General features: G+C 41.0%; 2 protein-coding genes across 2 annotated transcripts in view; one reads left to right on the top strand and one right to left on the bottom strand.

The window, feature by feature from the left end:
• The first annotated feature begins 500 nt into the window (after positions 1-500).
• On the top strand, positions 501-11,515 carry LOC118333960. The gene is made up of 8 exons (XM_035669781.1): positions 501-596; positions 1,842-2,021; positions 2,385-2,573; positions 3,795-3,971; positions 4,564-4,705; positions 8,739-9,283; positions 10,009-10,150; positions 10,815-11,515. The coding sequence occupies exons 1-8, from the start codon at positions 501-503 to the stop codon at positions 11,513-11,515; spliced, it is 2,172 nt and encodes a 723-aa protein (XP_035525674.1).
• Positions 11,516-12,587: 1,072 nt separating this feature from the next.
• The window catches only part of drp2 (dystrophin related protein 2), a 69,676-nt gene continuing 61,660 nt past the window's right edge, over positions 12,588-20,603 (bottom strand). Inside the window, 6 exon segments of the mRNA XM_035669273.1 lie at positions 12,588-15,269; positions 15,691-15,777; positions 15,917-16,034; positions 18,853-18,924; positions 18,926-19,090; positions 19,093-19,111. Of these exon segments, the coding sequence (XP_035525166.1) occupies positions 15,250-15,269; positions 15,691-15,777; positions 15,917-16,034; positions 18,853-18,924; positions 18,926-19,090; positions 19,093-19,111 (481 nt within the window). The 3' untranslated portion in view covers positions 12,588-15,249.

Raw genomic sequence — 20,603 nt, 5'->3', positions numbered from 1 at the left:
TGCTGCTTTTCTTTGTCTTATGTGATTATAAAGTCAAGGTGTGTGGGTTTTGGAGTGAACAAAAATCAAGCAATTTGATGACATAACCTTGGGCTTCAGGTTGTGATGGCAGTTTCTGATATTTGACAGATGTACAGCCCTCATAGCATGGCCGGACAGCTCGGTCACTAAACCGCACGTCACAAGATTACTCTCCTTCCAGAATGATCTTAACTTGGTCGACGGTGATCTGGGTCCTGGTGGCCCTCCCTGCCTCACCCACTCCTTCCTGCACGGATTGCCCCTCCAATCATAGGGGTAGGCAAGAGATTAGCTCCTCAGATTAAAGTGTCCACCTCCAAACCCTGCTTAATCCTGCCATCTGTCAGAGAGCATCTAACCAGCCAAGACTCTCTCCACTAGGCTAATTAGAAAGCCAGAAGAACACAGACCTAGAAAGGGAAAAAGAAATCTCTAAAACACACATTTTCCTGTCTTGTACTGCTCAAGGCAGAGTGACAATGGAGGAGACATACCTTCTAAACCATCCAGGAGTCAGGAAGAAGATTCTGGCTGGAGGGACAGGACCACTGCCACACTTTCCACCTGGGACAAAGGTAGCAAGTCACACTTAACATGATAACATAAATAATACTAGATTCAAACTCAGTATGATTGGAAAATTATTCCTAGCATGATTACCATTGTGATGTAATTTGTTCCACATAAAAAAAATTCTATTTTTAGCTATGTGTTGCCCACTTCAATTAGATTCTGTTGAATTATTCATGAAGTGAGGAAATTTATTCTGTATCTGGCACTTACACACAGAGCAAACATTTGGTCAACCAAATTGCAACATGTTTTTTGGCACCGTATCTGTGTTCCTGTTCATCCACTGATCCGCTGGTCGCCGACTTCCAAGTCAAATCCAGCCATATGGCTTCGAGCCTGGACACTGTGACAAACATTTTCCATGACAATGCCAGCATGAATTTCCATTTACCTGTGTGTCTGTATTACAGTGAGTGTGTGTTCCCTCCCCGGTGAGGTGATTCCCGGTTGCTCACACAGTTACCAGACCATTATACACAATCTGTCAAGCTATAAATAGAAGGTTACATGCAGCCAGTGTAATTTTACAGTCAGAGTGATGGTGAAGGCTTTGTTAGGCTTTCACATGCACACAAACAGATGGAACACATAATGAAAACAAGAATGTTTTGTGTCACATAAGAAATGATTCAAATATGTGACAGCATTCAGTGAAATTCACCTTGTTTAAATAGATATATCAATCTTGATACAATTGTCAACAGCAGCACATTGTCAAAGTTGACAAATATTATTATGTTACTATTTTGTCTATTGCATTCATTATGTTATGTGTATTTTATACATATAAACATGTTCAAAAAGGGAGATAAGACATGAATGAATGTACATACATGTAAATTAAAAAGACAAAGGCAGTCATTCTTCACTGTAGATTTAAATAGTGAGATGAAAAAGATGTTACACTAATTATAGAACTGCTGTTTTGAAAAGAAACATGAAAATATTTTTTTAGCTCGTAAATAGAAGGTCTTAAGATTTCTCTCAAAGGACAAAATAACATTTTAAATAATGCGGAAATCCAAGGTCTTTGAAAATATGTGGGGATTATTCATAGACCTCCTGAAAAAATATCCCACAGAGGATTCTTCAATACTAGAACTCCATTTGTTATTTTAAAGTACAATATATGGTCAAACTGTACACCATAATGTATTTTTTTAAGTATATTTTGTTGAGGAATTGTTTCATTCATTAATCTTCACCGTCCAACTCTCCCTGTCCCCGGCTCCCTCCTTCCATCCCAGCTGGTATTCCACTTCCAGACACTCTTGGACAACTTTGAACGAACGGTCATCGATGACAGTCGACTTGCCGGCAGGCCAGCTGAGATCTTTGTCGGAAAGATGTTCAAGATGGAAGTCTGGGAGACCCTGCTGATGTCCATGAGGACTGGAGAGGTGGCTGAGTTCTGGTGTGATTCCATTGTGAGTTGAACTGCAGACTCACAAGGCAAGATATGAGGCCCCCAAACGAGGTCCTAATAGGTGTTCATGAGCATGGAAGGGAAGCTTTTGCTCCTCATTACGATGCACATGAATCAACCATCTGAAGCCTCCTATATGCCCTGTATTATAAACACAAACAGAAAAATCTCTTTTGTGCAAATTGCAGTGTTTTTCTTCTGGAGAAAAATGTAATTTGCAAGTAAAATTGTGGCCATTTCTTGTGTTTTCCTGGTAGGACTGATTAGCACAAGCTGGCAGCACCGGGGGGTTAGCGCGATTAAGTGCTTCTATGTCTTGTTGCAGACCTGTTGTTTATGTTCTGTTGATGAGTTCATTTTGCAGCACACAGGCTTGTACCCCATCGTGTCCAAAGGAATGAGGCTGATCGCTCAAGGGAAAGACCCCCTAGAGGGCCAGAGACACATGTGTGGTATGGGGAACATGTTCAACTATCACTCCACTGGTTTCCCAGAGCTGGATGAGCTAATGAGAACTCCTCAACCACTTATATTCATCATGGAGCTGTTGCAGGTAAGCGCCAGTGGCAATATACTGCATGTCACAGTGAATAGCAAAAGAAGAAGACAGCGTGGAATATAATCAGCTGTCTTTTCTTCAATAAACAGCTTTCCTCGAATTGAAGCCTCTATAAACATAGACTCACAGTAAAAAAGACACATTTACCTATTCATCCAAACCTCTTCTAGACGTGAGACATTCCTACACACAATTTTCTAAAACCCACTGACAGAAATGACAAAAGAAGTCCCACTCTGCCTAAGATATGCACATTTGAAATAATATAGTATCCAGAACCAGTTTGAAACTCACCAGGGGGTCCAGCAGCGGTAGCAGTAAATTATCATCTTCCCTGTTTTACAAGCTGACAACTAATACTCAGATCCTTTACTTAGGTAAAAGAAGCAATACAAATAAAATTTTAAAAAACTCTGAATTTATGTTTAGTATTACCAGAATAATGTGGAAGTATCCAAAGTACTGGCCTTCAAACCCAAGATCCAATAACAGCATATTTGGTCAGATTTGAGTAAAAACCAGAAAAATTTATTTTACATCTCATTTAACAATGAAAAATATTATTCCATAGAAATGTTTCAGCCTAATAAAAAAAGAAGTACATTTTGGTGTAACCGAACCACAGGGAAGCACTCCAGCTGTGCAACGGTTACACACAATTAGTAGCCCTAAAACTCCAAAGCTTTTTTTTCTCACTGTTTCTGCGCTGCTGTTGGCCTTTGTAAGGCAGTATAATGCTCCCTTTTAGAGTGTTAAATTATCCTGGTCTTGAATGATTGAATATAACTGAAACATTATATGCTAGATAATATTGTGTGCACAGAAAATAAGAGCACTCTCCTGTTAGTTTTGTTGCAAGACAAGTTAAAACAAAGAATGACTGTTATCGGTGACTTCACGTGAATCCCAGCAGAGCTTTGCACAATTCCAACCTGAGCCGATCTAACTAGCCACAACCTGTGTGGTTCATTTCTAGTAATACATCAAAATCTTAGTAACTATAGCTATCAAACAAGTGAAGTAAAAACTGTATTTCTCTCTGAAATGTAGTGAAGCTGAAGTATAAGCACCATAAATTGGAAATAGCAAAGTACCTCAAAATTGTATTTAAGTACAGCACTGGAGTACTACATTAACCTGCTTCAATTGCTGGAGTTTGTCTCCTTTTGACGTTTTTGTTCTGTTACGCTCTCCTCCTGCCCCTGCTGCTTCCAGGTGGGAGACCCCATGTCCTACCACAGAGAGTCGTGGATGATGGAAAAGGATGAGAAGCTGCAGACGGTGCCGATTCTCCACATGCAGGGCAATGCGCTGGTCAAGCAGAGGCAATTCAGAGAGGCTGCCAGCAAGTACAAAGAGGCCGTCCTGCTGCTGAAAACAGTCCAGTCCAGAGTGAGTGAACGATTAGAGGAGAAAGATAGGATGGAGGGAGCAATATGAGTGAAGTGCAGGCCTGTGAATGTTGAGGTTTTCTCAAATTTTAGGTTTATGGGACATGATGCAACCCGTGCTCTTTTCCAGTGGGAGATTCCTGTTTGTTGTGCTCAGCTCCACCGTGTCCCTGATTACAGGCAGTACAGTGGGAAGGCTGGCAAAGGAAAGAGGAGGGAGAGCTGTGGAGGACTTGCCAGGGGGGGGGGAGATACTGGAAGAAGAACAATTTGTGTATGAGATGTTCTGACGAGAGAGTGTAAATTCTTTTGTGCCTGAGAGGGATTTTTGGCAGCTTTAGACACAAGTTTGATGTTGAAGGATGTTACAAAGAGTTGGCCTGTGTGCTCACGGCTAGTAAAGCTCTGATAGGCAGAGATGATGTTTTATTATCCCAAATCCATGCCGTGTTTGAATCTGTGAAAATACTTCAACCTACACCTAAATTCACTCAATTATTAAAATGTGTGTAGGAGATGTCAAGGAACATTACAGCACTGATCATGTTCTTGTTCTTTCATCTGTGTGTGTGTGTGTGTGTGTGTATGTATAGGAGATGCCGGGTGATATAGACTACATTAATTTGGGTCGAATGATCATCCCTCTGGAGCTGAACTACTGCCAGTGTATGTTGGAGCTGGAGGAGTATTATGAAGTTATAGAGCACACCACTGAACTGCTGGAGAAAAACAAAGGTAAATGCCTGGTTGGACTCTGACTGAGTTGGTTTATGCTCATGTTTGGCACTGAAACACATCTTTAATTTACATTTTTTCAGGGGGAGTTAACTGAGCACACTTTCTATTCCAGTGTTACCTAGCTTCAAATGAACACAGTCGCATCATTTTGTGAAATATGCTTATTCGAGTTCGACGTAAAGATCGATACCGCTGTCATGTGTGACAGTTAGCTTAGCATAAAGACTGGAAACAGTGGGAAACAGCTAGCTTGGTAAAATGTAAAATGTAAAAATTCAGATTACAAGCACCTCTGAAACTACTGAGAGTTGTGCGAAGCCATAATTTTGGCTAAGCTAAGCTAATCACCATCTGGCTATAGATACATAAGTTTAGCTCAGCTTAGCATGAAGATGTAGAAGTAAAAAATGGTTGACACAGCTATCCAACCCCATAACTTTGGCTTTGTATAGATTGAACAAACAAAATATAACATGTTTTAGCTTTGGAGGTGCTTGTAGGTGGATTTTAGTTACGTTTGGACAGAGAGGTGTCCCCTAGTTGCTTTCAGTCTTCAACTTTGTCCTGCTGGCTGTAGACTGCTGTTGCTCTCACGTGTGTTAAATATGAAACTACAGCCAGGAGATGGTTAGCTTAGCTTAGCATAACGACTGGAAGTAGGGGGAAGCACTAGCTACTTCCTGGCTTGTCATATTTTTGTTTTTTTTTATAACAAATGAGATATAGAATGTTAATTATTACGTTGTGAGTTATTTTTACCTTTGGACAGAGCCAGGCTAGCTGTTTCCCCCAGTTTACAGCTCTTATCCTAAACTAAACTAACTGTCCCCTGGCTTTAGCATAATACATAACGGACAGACATGAGAGTGGTAACCCTTTTCTAATCTGACTCTCAGCAAGAAAGCAAATAAGTGTTTCCCAAAATGTCCAACTATTGTAATCAAGTACATGAACAGCTGCCCAGTGATGAGTAAAATGAGGGCTTGTACAAAGTTACTTCCACCCCCGGATATGAACAGCGTGACAAACAATAATTTCAAAATGTTGTAAAAGGCTGACAGGTCAGGGTCTGATGCCCGTGCCGGCTTTATATCCGTGGCTACTGCATGTTTCAGCGGTGGATTCAGAGAGTGTGTAGGAGGGCCTGAGGGTTTTACAGTCGGAGCAGCCCAGGGAATTGTACTGTCATACCCACAGCCTCTCATATAATCCAAGAGAAGCTCACATGCTGGCACAGTCTCCACTTCAGAGCCTTATGAATTATGCCACCGAAGCAGTCTTCACTTTACTCTCTGTCCCTCAGCCTGGTTATTTGTCTTTGTATGTGGCAGGAGGAGAGTGTGTACAGTTGTGAATTTGTGTGCCTGAGCTTGTGTAAACTTTGGGGTGTAAACTTTGTCGCAAGTGAGCTTGAGAGTGATACAGTCTCGTGGAAATGGGCAGGAGTTTCTGAGCTCCGCTGGCCCATTTTGAGCTGTCGCCACAAAGCTGCAGCCTCTTCACAAGTCTTATAAGAATGACTCACCCGACACAAGCGTCTCTCCACCTTCCCTTATGTTCTCTTTTTTCTACGGAAGCTGAGAACGACCATTCTTGCTTTTTACATTTTTTTTAAGCCATTATCTTGATTACAAGTTGATTTCTCTCTTTATTGGGAGAAAACAAAAGGCTGATTTCTCGAGTTAATGAAATCATTTGCAGTGAGAAAATGACTTGGTTTGGTTTTTTGATCACACCTGATTTCAGCCTTCAAGAGCACTGTCATGGATGTTGGGGAGCATTCATTAGTGAAAATAGTTTTTTACCAGAATGTACATCTGAGAATGAATTAAGCTATTCATTTTTCTGGGTATGTGATGCAATGCTGACAAAATATATCAGGAAAGGTTTGAGATTATTTAAATGAGCTCAAAGATCCCTTTAATGTGCAGATTTTTTTTATATATTTTTTCCTGGCTGCTGGCTTGGTCAGTATGAAATTAGCACGTTGCATGTCATTCCTCCTCCACACCATCTATGCATACTGGCATGGCACTCTTCATCTCTGATACACCCCATACCAACAAACTGCGATGCACTGTGTGTTCTGACACCTTTCTATCAGAACCAGCATGCATTTTTTCAGCAGTTTGAGCTCCAGTAGCTCGTCTGTTGGATCGGACCACAAGTACATCAGTGAGCCTTATCCGCCCATGACCCTGTCTCCCTTGGACCACTTTTTTTTTATTTCAAATACGGTAGTTCTTGGCCTCCGTACTTTTCGTTGTCTTTATTTTCCCTTTTCCCAATCCTTTTCTAGCTTCAGTTTCATGTCCCCTCTGTTCGCACTTTTGTCTTCTTTTATTCTCCACTTTACTTGCATTCTCCTTGGTATTGTTGCTCCTTTCATCAATGTCACGTTGTCTGTATCAGTTCAAGTCAGTCACTCTACTGCTGTTTCATCCCTTCAACCCAGTTGCTCTTTAGAAAAGCACCCAATGGTGGCTCACTGCAGCGTCTCTGCTTTTGCCAGAGGCGACAAAGAAATCTGTTTAAATGTTGGCTGAAGAAGGATTTAGCGCAGAGGGAAATGCAGAGGAACAGAAAAACTGAGCCATCAGTGAGTTTCTAACCAAGCACATGAGCTTGTTCTGCTGAAACAGAGGCATACAGTGTGTCTGTGCATGGACATGATTTTTTTTTTTCAGATTTAGTTAGACATTTTGGGAAATACTCTTATTCACTTCTGGCAGAGAGTTACATGAGAACAATGATACCACTCTCATGTCTGTCTGTTAAATATAAGGCTACAGCTAGCAGCGAGTTAGCTTAGCTTGGCATAAAGACCAGAAACAGGGGGAAACAGCTAGCCTGGTTGTTTTCAAAGGTACCTAAGAGGACCTCAGAAGTTCACAAATGAATGGACAAGGGAACGCGTCTGAACAAGGGGGGCACGCAGAGGGGACGGGGGGCATATGCATTGAAACATACATAGGCCTATAATTACAGATGTATGAGTAACATTGCAGAGCACTTTTTTAGTCCAACACCACATCTACATGCATGATGGGCACATGTTATAATACACACACTCAGATCAATCCTGATCCAACACTAAAATTCACACTCAACATGCCAAGACATCCAGTCCACAACCAAAACACATCCTGCTGCAAGTCTAAATCAACTAGAGCCTGACCGATATTATCAGCCGATATTAACCGCAGACATATCCGTATCATATCTGTGTTTTTCTGATATATAATGCAGAGCAGCAGAGCCGTGATGTCTTGATAAACAATGCAGGCCACAGGTTAATTTCATATTGCCTCGCAGCAGTCAGTGGGAGTGGATGACTGTGACCAATATCCTTTGACTTGTTATATGTAAGTTTTGAGAAAAAACACATGCAATTCAGTGTTAGATTCATAAAAATATTATATCAGACTCCAAAAGCCCCTCCTGCCCCCCTGCTTCCATGGTCCATGCACTAAAATGTTAAATCTAGTTTGTACAAAAAAAAATTCACTGTTTTACCAGGAGTTATGTGCAGGACTATTTGCTGCCCCCCCAAAACACCAAATTGTCATTGTCGTTTCTTACAGATATAATAACGAGATATATAATGTGTTAATTAGTGAGCTGTAGTGGTTAACTATTTTATCGTTGGGCAGAGTCAAGCTAACTGTTTCCCCATGTTTCTACTCCTTGTGTGAAGCTAAGCTAAGCTGGCTGGAGCTGCATATTTAACAAACAGACATGAGAATAAGCGTATATCACAAAATGACTTAAAAGAAAAAACTTTCACTGTGTGACATGAGGTTTAAGTGAGGAACAAAGATGCTGCATGTATGAGTTTGTTTTGGAAACTCAGTGCTGTTGAGAAATACAGATACTGACAGTACACCTACACTCTCCTAAACGCAGACAAATCGCCACCTCAGCCTCAGCAGACAGAGCAGGTTTGTTATTGAATATCTCTAGGTTAGACATTAATAACTCTTATTTCTCTCTTTCTTATTATTCTGGTGTGTTTTTTGTTGTTTCTCAGACTGTGTGAAGGGCTACTACAAGAGAGCCAAGGCCCACGCTGCTGTGTGGAATGAAAAGGAAGCCCGAAGAGACTACAACATGGTGGCCCAGCTGGACATCACTCTGGCCTCTCTTGTCAACCGAGAGCTGAAAGCCATGTCAGAGCGCATGAAGGAGAAGTACTGGGAGGAGAGGGAGAAATACTGGAACATGCTAGAGAAAAAGGAGAATGAAAATGAAGAGGTGGAAGACAATGGAGAACAAGATGACAGTGAGAGTGTGACCACAGAAGGTAAAGGTAGAGAAGACTCTCCATCCAAATGTGCTGAAGGCCATAAAGAGGAACTCTTACCTGAGGGAACAGGTAACGAAGAGGAAGCAATCTCTTCTGAGATCAGTCAAAACGCCTCCAATAAAACAGAGGGGAAGGACTGGCAGCAGATGTTACGACTGGTCATGTTGCTGCAGAACGAAGGAAACTTCCTTATAAAAGAAAAACGCTTTGAAGATGCTTCTGTAAAGCTCAAGGAGGCCACAGAATATGTGGATGTCCTTCAGAAGATGGTGAGTTTAACTAATTATACGGTGACGTTGTGTAAAAGCATGCACAAAAGTAGTAATAATATAGTGTTTTTTGGTCAAATGAAGCCTTTTGATGACAAGGATTGTCCAGATGGACAAGATTGATGATCATATTAACAGCCTCCAGTCCAAGTCATTCAGCTTGATGAATGGACTGAATGTGCCAGACAGTAGTCTTACAAAAGGATTGTGCCTCGCAAACTATAATCTGTCACTGTTGCTTTTTCACTGAAGAGCAGCTGTGGCATTGTAGGTATGCTGGCGAAGTGAAGAGCAGAGAAAAGAACGCTAAAAATAACAGCTATCCACAGAGATATCACTGTGACAGCGCTCGCCTCTGCTTCTTTTCCCTTCCTAAAACTCCCTCACTCCTGCCACACCTCGCCGTCTAACTCCCTCACGCCTTTCGCGCACAACAAACTGCCTTCTCTCGTCAACCCACCCTCCTCCGTTTTCATTTTCTCCTCCTCCTATTCTTACAATCCTCTGCCCTTTACCTCATCTCTCCATCACGTTCAGAATCTCATCTTCTTCTTCATCATTCCTCCCAAACCCTTACATTTTCTCTCATTTTGTTGTCACACTTTCACTTTTGTTTCATCTTTTTAACATCTCTCTGCCATCCATCACCACCACCACCACCTCCTCCTCCTCCGCTATTATCCTCCCACTTCCCACCCATCTTGTCCTCTCTGTGTGCTCGGCAGGTAGATCAACAGGCTGAGGACTTCGAGTCGCTGGAGAAAGTGCGCCTTCCGCTGATTCTTAACCTCAGCCAGTGCATGCTGGAGCTCAAACAATACCAGCAAGTGGTGGAGCTCAACAGCAAGCTGCTGAGGAAGCACAAAGGTAATATATGTTAGTGTGAAGATGGAGTTTGAAGCAAGGGAGGGAACAAAAAGACACGTTTTGATATATAAATAGGTACGAGTATATATAAACAAGCTCTGTTTTCATTTCTTTTTCCTCACACACCTTCATTTTTTAGCTTAAACATATCAACATCTGTTGTTAGTACAAATGCGTGGCCCCCAGCAAATGCCTTCCTTCACACCGCAACAATCCTTGATCTCTCTGTTTACCAGGAAAAGAAGGAACCAAACATTTGCAACCGCATCGCTGAGTCTCTCTTTCCCTCCCCTGGCACCCACCCATGGACATCACAGTCAAAAATGAATTCATTGTTTTCTTCTCGTTTCTGCTATGACTGAATTATTTATAGTTGAGGCTGATGTGAAATGGTTGTTCTTATGCTTTCCTTTTCCCTTCATTTACTTCTCTCCAACTTTCGCCTTCTACTTTGTCTGACTCCTGTCTCACTACGGGCGTTCAGTGCAGTTATTTCATTCTCCTTCTAGTCGTTTATTTTACCTTTAACTTTTAGTTTTACTGCTTCTTAGTTTTTTTTCTTGATGACCTCCTGTTTCTTTTCCTGTTGTGTCATTAGGTCTTTACATGTCAATATTTCTGTCATTTCTACCTCTCCACCCCTGTCTTTTCACATACTCCGTAGGTAACTTTAAGGCGGTGTACCAGCGGGCACGAGCACACGCTGCTTTGTGCAATGAGGATGAAGCTCGGAGGGACTTTGATATGGTGGAGAAATTGGACCCAAAATTCAAACCCCTTGTCCGCCAGGAACTTAAAAAGCTGTGTGAGGACATGCGCACCATGCACGCCCGCCAAAATAAGACTTACTGGGATACGACACAGGAGAAGTGGGGGCCTGGTGGAAGCAAGGGAAAGGGTGCAGCAAGAAAGAAGAAATTTTCACAGAGAGCCACTGAAGCAGATAAGAAGAGAGAAGTCAGTAAAATAGAAGACAAGGAAAGCTCAGAGAAACCTGCCTCTGCTGAGAAGGAGGGAGTGAATGACGCAGAAACAGAGAAGAATCCAGATGTGAAAGCAGAGCAATGCAATAAAGAGCTAGAGAGTGGGAGGGCGAGTGGAGAGGGGTTAGATAATGAAAATATGGAGAGTTTTGTGGGTCACGAGGACGGGCAGGTTGTACCAGATAATCGAGCAACAGATAAAGATAGCAATCCCGCGCCCACCAGCACAGGCAAAGATAATGTAGTGAGCAAGAGATCGGTGAGCGATACGGGCAGGAAGGTCAAATGCCAATCAAGTGCTGCACCGGGCCTAAGCGGAACAAGCCAAGGGAACAAAGCCACCAGTGATAAGACAGGAAATGGTGGCACTCAATTAGAATAGACCAATGAGCTGGAATTGTCTGTGTCTCGAGATGAATAGACCCTTAAACTGGGAAAGAACAGCAATATGAATGCCGAAAGTGACACAGGAAGAAAGAAGTGATAAACAGCCGAGCCTCAAATCTCAACAGGAAATACTGATTAGACAAATAAATCCAAATATAGAAGACACTAGAAGAAAAATATATATATAAACAGTTACATTTGGCACCATTCTGAGTTTCATTCTTCAGTTCTCAAAGGTGTAACTGCAGGCACATTAAAAAAGAAGCACAGGCAGACAAAGAGTTTGCCAAATACAAAGTTTTTATTTCTGTACACAAAGAGTAGAAAGCAGCCAGTAACCCACTTGTTATTACAGTAAAAAGCCTTTCTTCAGAAAACGTTTTATACAGATTAAAAACTCCAGAGAAAAGACAGCAAGAAGTGTTTGAGTGCTGGACAATAACATAAAATCATAACCATTAAACAATAAACATTTGAAACTATTAATGAGGTATATTAATGGTTATATTTAAAAGAAAAAAGAAACCTCAGTTCACCAGTAAGGTATGAGTGTGTGTGTATATATGTGTTAGTGTTAAACACCTTGTTTGAGGTTAGGTGATTCATTGCCCTGTCATGTGAGAGGCGACATACAAGCGCACGTGTGTCCTTATTACAAGCTTAGATGCAAATATGGAGGGTGTGATGTAAAGGCAGGACAGTAATGATCGGAGCCTTTAGCGTGTTGGCTGGCTACATGCAGCAACAGAAGTCTGGAGAGCGATAGCAGTGTCCTCTGGGGAGGGACTCTTGCTTCTGTGGAGAGCTTTTTTCTTCAATCACGCAGCTTCAGTCATACCACAGAGAGCAGGGTATGTTTTGGTGAGTGCAGGGAATATAGTACTACCAGTATAGAAATTGGTACATGGCCATCAAGCAGTCTAAGAGAGATGAGGCTCACTGTGTGACTCCTGTTCAGCTGTATGACCATCAAAGTGAATTTAGACACTGGTGTCAAACAGCCGCAACGGCAGAGTGAAACATGGGGACAAACTGTGTGTGGTAATGTAATCACCTAGTGTATTTACTTTAGTCTGCCTGGTCTATATTATCTTAAAATACACACAACAAATGTTGACATGCAGCCCAGTGGGGAATGCCTCATCTTCTCTTCTTTTTTTCACATGTTGTCACTGTTACATAATTTTGTGTACCAACATACAAAAGTATGGAGATAAGAGTGTGAGGCCGCCGGTGATCATCAATGTGTAATGAGATGTGTGAATACCAATAAATAAATGTCTATGAATAAACATTGCTTATCATGTTGTTTTTTTTTTCACCCACGAGCTGAACCGCTGTTCTTTGTTCTGACTTGTGAGAGCTTTACCAAAACAAATTCTTGAGTGATGCTGGTGTGGAGACGGATTCGACAGAGGATAATGATTATCTTAACCAGCTACACAGTGGCAGGCTTCAGTGGAGGTGGAAGTGAAGAAGAGGAGAGTGGTGCTCTCCCTAGCTTCCCTTAAGGCTATTAGCATTTGTATTATGAACGGCACATCACCTTTCCAACTCACAAACCTGTGGTACTGCATCCTTGGGGGCAGTTCCCTAGCAACAGTATCAAAACTAACAGGCAGCGAGTGCTGAGGAGGATGGTGTCAAAATGTGAGCGCTGTGTGCCTGGAGGGGTAGCCCATAATGAATGCAGCACATGGTTTCAAACTCATGTATGTGAGGTCAGGTCGTTTTAAGGATTAGTATGAATTCCTAACTGTGTATACCTCTGTCTTTTCTGTAAGAATGAGGCAATATGATTGCTGAGAAACACACAGAACCACAGCTTAGCAACTCGTTTCAGGCAATCTCTTGTCTTGCTTCTGGTGATTTTGCTGTGGCAGGCACATCAAAGTGGATCTCTCCCACCAGCCCTCCAGCAATAAATGCATTGGATTTTTTTTCCACCTTTCCTCCATTTTCTCAGATCTTTAGGCCCTCCAAGCATCCCCAGTATCATGCACCCATAAAAGCCCTATTTAGCTGGTATCAATGAATGGATGCTTATGCGGCGTGATCCACACTCTAAACTTTTCCTGTTACTCCAAATTAACCACAGGCCTGTCCAGGGAGCGACAGACAACACACAAACGCACGCCTGATGCAACCTCCTTCCCTGAATGAAAAACATAATGTAAGAAGTCCAGAAAGAGTAACTTGTTTTATATGGATTTAGTTTGGATTTAAGGCATTAATTGACTGTGCTATGTTTAGAACAGAATGACCCTGATAAGATGAGGGCAAAGCCATTTTAACCTCTTGTCTTTTTGTAAATCTAAAAGCAATTAAGTATGATTAGCAAGGGAAAATTAGGCATAAAGAGTCAATAGCTACTGTTCTTTTTAAATCTACATGGAAGGGGGGGATTATTGAGGATGAAGTCAGTGTAGGATCACGTTATGGTGGCGTGCCTCATCCCCCCCTGTAGCATCTGGAAGTGGCCTTGCAAAGAGAGAGAGTGAGAGAGGGGGCTTCAGCCTGGCAGCACTATTGCCTGGAGCTGCTTCTTTCTCTTTCTCGGCACACAGCAGGAGAACACTAAGACTCCAGAGCAGACGCCTGCGTGCTGATATTTATCGGCAGACATTTCCTCAACAAAACCCAATTTCACTCACAATACAAATTGGCTCAAAACTGAGAGCTTGTCTGAATCCCCCAAAAACCAAAGAGATGAAATATATCTCCATTTTTATGGAAGTCTGTATTTTTAGTGATGCAGCACAGCACATGTTATTGATCATGCAGGGAGCTTTTTGTGCACAATGAGGAAAGGGTGCATTGTCAACAGGGAGTATGGATGTAGCAGCATACATGTGTGTGTGCATGTACGGTGAGTGCAAGTGGTTCTGTATGAGCGTAAAAGGCTCACTTAGGAGAGGTGAGCAATGAGAGTGACAAGCAGTTTGAGAGATTAGAGGAACACAGTGTGTGCATACAGAGGCGCTGTGCTAGCGGGCACTTTGGCTGTCTTAAATAAATCATGGATTTAACTGATGATGTGTCATTCTAAGTAAATAGTAAATAAGCTCGTTGTGGGCGCTGTCAACTCCCTGACAATCTGCACCATGCAGCCACATGAAATGCAGTCAGCCCAGCCCTGATCTAGTTTTCACTAGCAAGCTTTAACCCACCACCTCCCTTCAAAAAACAAAATAACAACCATGATAACACATTCAAGGAGAAAGAAACCCCACAAACACTGAAGATACAGGCATTCTGACAAAACAAGGGGATCTTCTTCTTATTCCTTTTTGCATTTTTTTAAGTTCTTTTCGTGGAAGGTCCAATTTGTGCTGTGGACTTATATAAAGCTTCACACCTCCGAATGACTACACAGATACTGGTGAGCACAGTGTCTTGGCTGGGCATTTCTACTTTTACTTTAGTCTCTCCCTGACCTGCTGCTAACGTTAGTTTCCTTTGGCTCGTTAACATGGTGTCAGGCTGCGCCACTGAAATCATGAAGCACAGCCTGGCCAAACGGACATCAGCGTGAGCCTTTTGCAGTTTGCATGAAAAAGGCTTTTAGTGCACAGAGTTCCAGTAGAGGGTTAGCTCTGGGTATCATAGCTGCTGCAGTCGTCACAGGGCCTGGTGTATTGTGGCCTGACCTCAGCCATATGGAGCTCCTCCCTCTGCCATCAGGCGTCCTTTCAGGTTTTCACTCTGCTCCTTCAGGCCCACTCAGGGTTAGATGTGTGAGGTGGTGCCTGAAATTAGGAAATAGGGGAAGAGAAAAAAGGAAAGGCTTTCACAATTTTAGGAACACATGCACAAGACTGACTGAATGTGCTTAGTTATAACTAAGAAGGCTATAATTACTATAATCCCCTTCTTTGTTCAAGTTACAGGCTTTGGACTGCTCAGAAAATTGCATTTTAAATGCGATGGGACAGTTTGCAAAGTGTATGACACTGACACTCTCTCTGTGCTACTGTCTCTCTTTATCTTACTCCTCCTCTCTGCCATTTAATCTCCCTGTCCCTCCCCCCGACTATCGACCCACAGCAGTACATATTTGCTCTCCTCTCCATCTCTCACTCTCCCTCGGGTGATGGAGGAGCAAAGAGTCTGTCTCTGAAGCACAAGGGGCTACGGCTGCTACAATCCATGCACCCCAGACAAACTCACCCGGTTCTGAAGGGAAGACGTTCCTCAGCTGCTCGATGACCTCTTGGAGCTGCAGCACTGTATCCTGTTCATGCTCCATATCATCTCCTGTCACATACACACACATAATGTTATATCTCTATGAATGGATGAGGGTGGGGTACAAGGAGGAGGATGCATGTTTTCACATTCAGTGTGTGTGCGCATGTGTCAAGCCCACATATGAGCCTTGCTGCACATCGCTGACCTGCTGCTTCAGTGTCAGTGGTCTCTCTGCTAGCTGGCTCCCCGTGGTGACCCCCTCCAGACACAGGAGAAGACAGGGTTGACGGTTCTGATCCGTTGGCCTCTGAATCATCTTTGGGCTGTTTTTAGGAAAGACTGATTATCATTCCTTCCAAATAATTGCTCATATTTATCATGGTTCTGGCTACAAAGTCATTTAGCGCTTCACATAGTAATGAATGTAATGGTTAATGGCACTCAGCCAGCAGTCCTCAACTGGCATCTCTGAGCAGAATAATTTTTTTCAATCAACAATTTTGCCCAACAGTTGTTACACAAAACCATCATGTTACTGTGATTTGTGCTTTGATAAATGACAGATAAAAAGACAGTAAATTGCACTGCATGTAGAAACATTGCAGAAAACACACTGACAGAGGTGGGGGAAGATCTCAAATCACAATCAAAGATGCATAATGTGATTCTTGAGGATATTCCAAAATACAACATACATACAACCTGACATCTTTGTATTGTTTTCAGCAACACTGTAGCAATACTCAAGAGGTGAGTAAGTTCAGTAGTTGCAGTGAAACTGGGGTGCCTGCAGAGATTGGGAGGAATTCATGTATATACTTACAAAGAAAGGCAGATTTTACTGATTTTATTTTTTCAGGAAGTGAAACTATAATATTGGTCCTGGGAGAAATTGAACTGAATAACATTTTTTTGTTTTACCCAACAATGTGTACCTACTCCTTCTCTGGCGCACACTCTTTTCTCTCCACTCTCAATTTACTAGTATTTGACCCGAAGAAGCACCTCCTGTCCCTCTTTCTCAGAATCTTTTTCTCATTGTCACTCCCCCCCTTTGCTTTTTCTTTATTCAGTGACCTGCATACACAATTTGCATCTGTACTCCCGCTGCTCACAATTTACACTTTCTTATTATAGTAACCCAGTAACTGCATAAGTCAGCTCCCACTATCCTCTCCATCTCCTTCTCACACCTTTCCTTTAGACTGCAGTAAATCCTTTCATATCATGCTCCAGAGTCTCTTAAGGCTGATCCTCTTTCTTAACTCTTTCTATTCTGTACTTTTTGCACTCCCACGTCTGCTATTTCCAACTTGCAATGCCATATATATAAGTTCCAATTTTACATTTTAAGAGGCAATGTCATTTTGCATATTTTTGCCTTTTTGTACTTTAAGAATGTATGTGAAGCACTGTGCTAGTTGATGTATGCATTGTCATGCATACAGATGTTGAAAACAATTGAACTTGAATGTGTCTGCCTGTGCCTTTTATTCAAACTGCACACAACAGTTCAGTTACATCTTAGAAATATAGCTGATACAGTTTACCATTAACAGAGCAGATGCTGTTGTTGGACACGTTAGTGACTCTAGGAATCAAACCTTCCGTGTTTAAAGATACAAGATAAAAGTGAGTTTTAAGAAGAGATTTAAAAGAGCATACAGAGTTTGCCTGTCTGAGATCCTTAGGATAACTGAGGGTCCTTGACAGGCTTGGTCACCTTCAGTGACAAGAAGAGATTTTGAAACCATTAATAAGGCCCTGCCAGAAGATCTCAAGCAGAGGTCAGACAGAAATGAACAAGAACTCAGAGGTGGCCAGTGAACGGTGGCAAGAATTAGTGTGATGTGGTCCCTTCTCTTAGAACGTGTTAAGATCCTGGCAGAAGCTGTATGTATAATAAATATAATGTATATAATGTATCAGCTGTAGTCTTTGGATATTTTGCCTGCTTAAATCAGAATAAATTGTCAGGTAATAGTCAAGTCTGGAGTAGATAAAAGCATGGATGACCTTTTATAAATCTTCTGAGGAAAGGAATGACCGGATCTGGGTTAAATGTCTCAGTTGGACAAAGCCGGACAGGCTTATAAAACAGGCCCAGACTAGACCAGTTAACCTCTTAATACTACAAGTGCTGAGGCCAGCAGGGATAATCATAGTTTGCTGCTTTAGAGTCATTCAACAATGCAGGAGATAATAAAGTACACATCATTGGTACCAGTCTGGACATACAGTTCATAACAGCCATGTGGCAATGAAAATCAATATTATATCTACACGTATATATATATATATATATATCCATATCCTACTCTATGGTTTAAATTCCAGGAATGGCTCAGAGAAAGATGTGTTTCAAATTAACAAAAAGATAAACTGGGACATCGTTTGGAGCAGTCCTTTCAAGGCACCAGTAAACCCCAATCTTCAATTAATTTTAAGTTTTGTCATAGTAACTAACCTGGGAAAGACATCTCATGGGTTTATCTCCCCCCTTTATTGTTTGTATTGTCCACATGTAACACCTTCATGGTATGGTGATTGCCCAAACACTGTACACACACATCTCCACCTTAACAAATGGCTCCAGCCCTTCACCTCCTTAATGACTTCTCAGAGTGGCTACACCCAGAAAAGTCATATAAGATATGGCTGAGTGATGCGTGCAGCCAAGAAGCATATCGCTCAAAGTTGGAGATCTCAATCATTTTTTTTTCTTTTTCTGGGGCATTTTCACGTTTATTGGACAGTGACAAGTGAAGAGGCAGAAAATAAATGAGGAGAGAGAGAGATAGAGAGGGAGGAAACATGAAAAAATATTACATTTGTCCACAACATATATTAAGACTAAGGTTTCCAATAATAATAAATAAATATTTACTTGGATTTAAATGGACCTTGGAAATCAATAATAAACACAAATAACCAAACTTTATTATAGCTCAATATACTCAGGTTCACTACAGTTTCAGAGGTTTGGCTCTATTTTCCCAATAGGAATTGGATAAGAAGTAGAAATTCATCTTGCAAGCACCTCAAAACTGTACTTAAGTACAGTACTTCAGTAAATGTATTTATACTACTGCTGAACTCTCTCCATGACACCCCACCACCATGCCTCTCAAAGAGGTGTACCTGTAGCAGTAGCTCCCTGAGCCTGCGTAGCTGAGATTCCAGCTGTTTGTTGTGGTCCTCCAGGATCTGCATAACGGGTCTCCAGGCGCGTCTTTGTGTTGCCGAGGGACTCGTGCCTCAGGCCAGGAGTCCTCATCCTGCTGGGCCTTTCTGCTGTAGGTGAACCTGGACCGCCCTCTCCAGCCTCAGTCAGCATGGGAACTAAATGCGCCTCCTCGTGCTTCCACTTGAGCCTCCTTGTACTCGCCCTTGCAGCACCCTGGAGACCCACAGTGGGAGGACAGGTGGTGGAGGGAAACAGGTCAAGCTACAAACTTAATACACACAGCCATCAAACAAAATGCACACACCTGAAATAACTGTAAGCTATTTATAATTAGGAATAATTTTCACCATATCATAAATAATAGCATATAAAAAACAGGTTGCAGGCAGGGGCTAATGTATTGTTGATATCTTACTACATGGGGGAGGAGCAATCTATCTTCATTTTGGAATTTTTCGAAAATGCTGCAATAAATTCAGTGGGTCTTCCATCTCTTATGTGTGTGCTTAAGGCCAATAAAAACTGTGGCTGTGAAGCATTACTAAAGGTGTTTTAATCTATTTCTTCTATTTAAGTGCCAAAATTAGTAATGACCTTCTTTTTTTAGGACAAAGAAAAACTTCACATATCACAATGTCATCACGCACCTGGATATCAGTCCAGGGATAACCACTTGATTTTTTATTTTATTTTTCGTTGACTTTCTCATGTTTGGACTTTCCACTGTTGTATGTGTAAAAATATAATTGCTTATATTATGTGTATATATTATCATATATATACATATATATATATATACACATATATATATATATATACACACATAGTATATAATACCACATATTATAACATTAAATGATACACATATAAAACATATAATTACACATTATAAAAATATACCTACATATACATATATACAATATACATATATAATTATATACATATTATACATATATGACATATAATATACATATACTACATATACATATATATATATATATACAATATATATATAATAATATATATATTACCATATACATAATAAATAGATATTATATAATATATACACATATATACATATACTTGGTATTTTTTTAAACTTTATTATATTATGATTATATTACCTATACTGGTGATCCACATAGACTATTAATATTTTATGACACAATTGTAGGTATAGTTTCTTATACTATAATTTTTATTTTTTTTAGGTGCAGTACATATCGATCTTTTTTTCATTGGGTATCAAAGGTAAATTGTAGTTTTATTTACAGGTCAGAAGAAAAGAAGAAAACCCTATTTAAAGTAAAAATTGAGTCAATTATTATTTTTATTTATGTTATATTCTATAGTAATAATAAGGAAATTGTGTATGTTTATTAACAGGACTGTAGGCATATTATGTACTTTTGTTTGTGGGGGTAAGGTTTTCAGACACCCAAAGGGCACAAGGTCTGGTGTGTGTGTGTAGTTGTGTGTGTGTGTGTGTGTGTGTGTGTGTGATATATACGTAGCTGCTGTATGTCACTGTGTTTGGTGTGAAAAGTCACAATCCGAAGAAAAGGGACAACAGAAAAATATAATTTATTATGATATTTATCTGCTGTTATAATTTCGTGTCATAGAAGGTTGCCTTTTGTAACCACATGTACAATGGCTCTTGTTGGTTGAAAATGGAATTTGGCTTCATCCTCTATGGAAAGCA

Source organism: Morone saxatilis, unplaced genomic scaffold (assembly GCF_004916995.1).
Source record: "Morone saxatilis isolate NCDOM2014 unplaced genomic scaffold, NCSU_SB_2.0 Contig22, whole genome shotgun sequence".
NCBI lineage: Eukaryota > Metazoa > Chordata > Actinopteri > Moronidae > Morone > Morone saxatilis.
The sequence above is the reverse complement of the archived record's forward strand: the minus strand, read 5'-3'. Positions and strand labels throughout refer to the sequence as shown.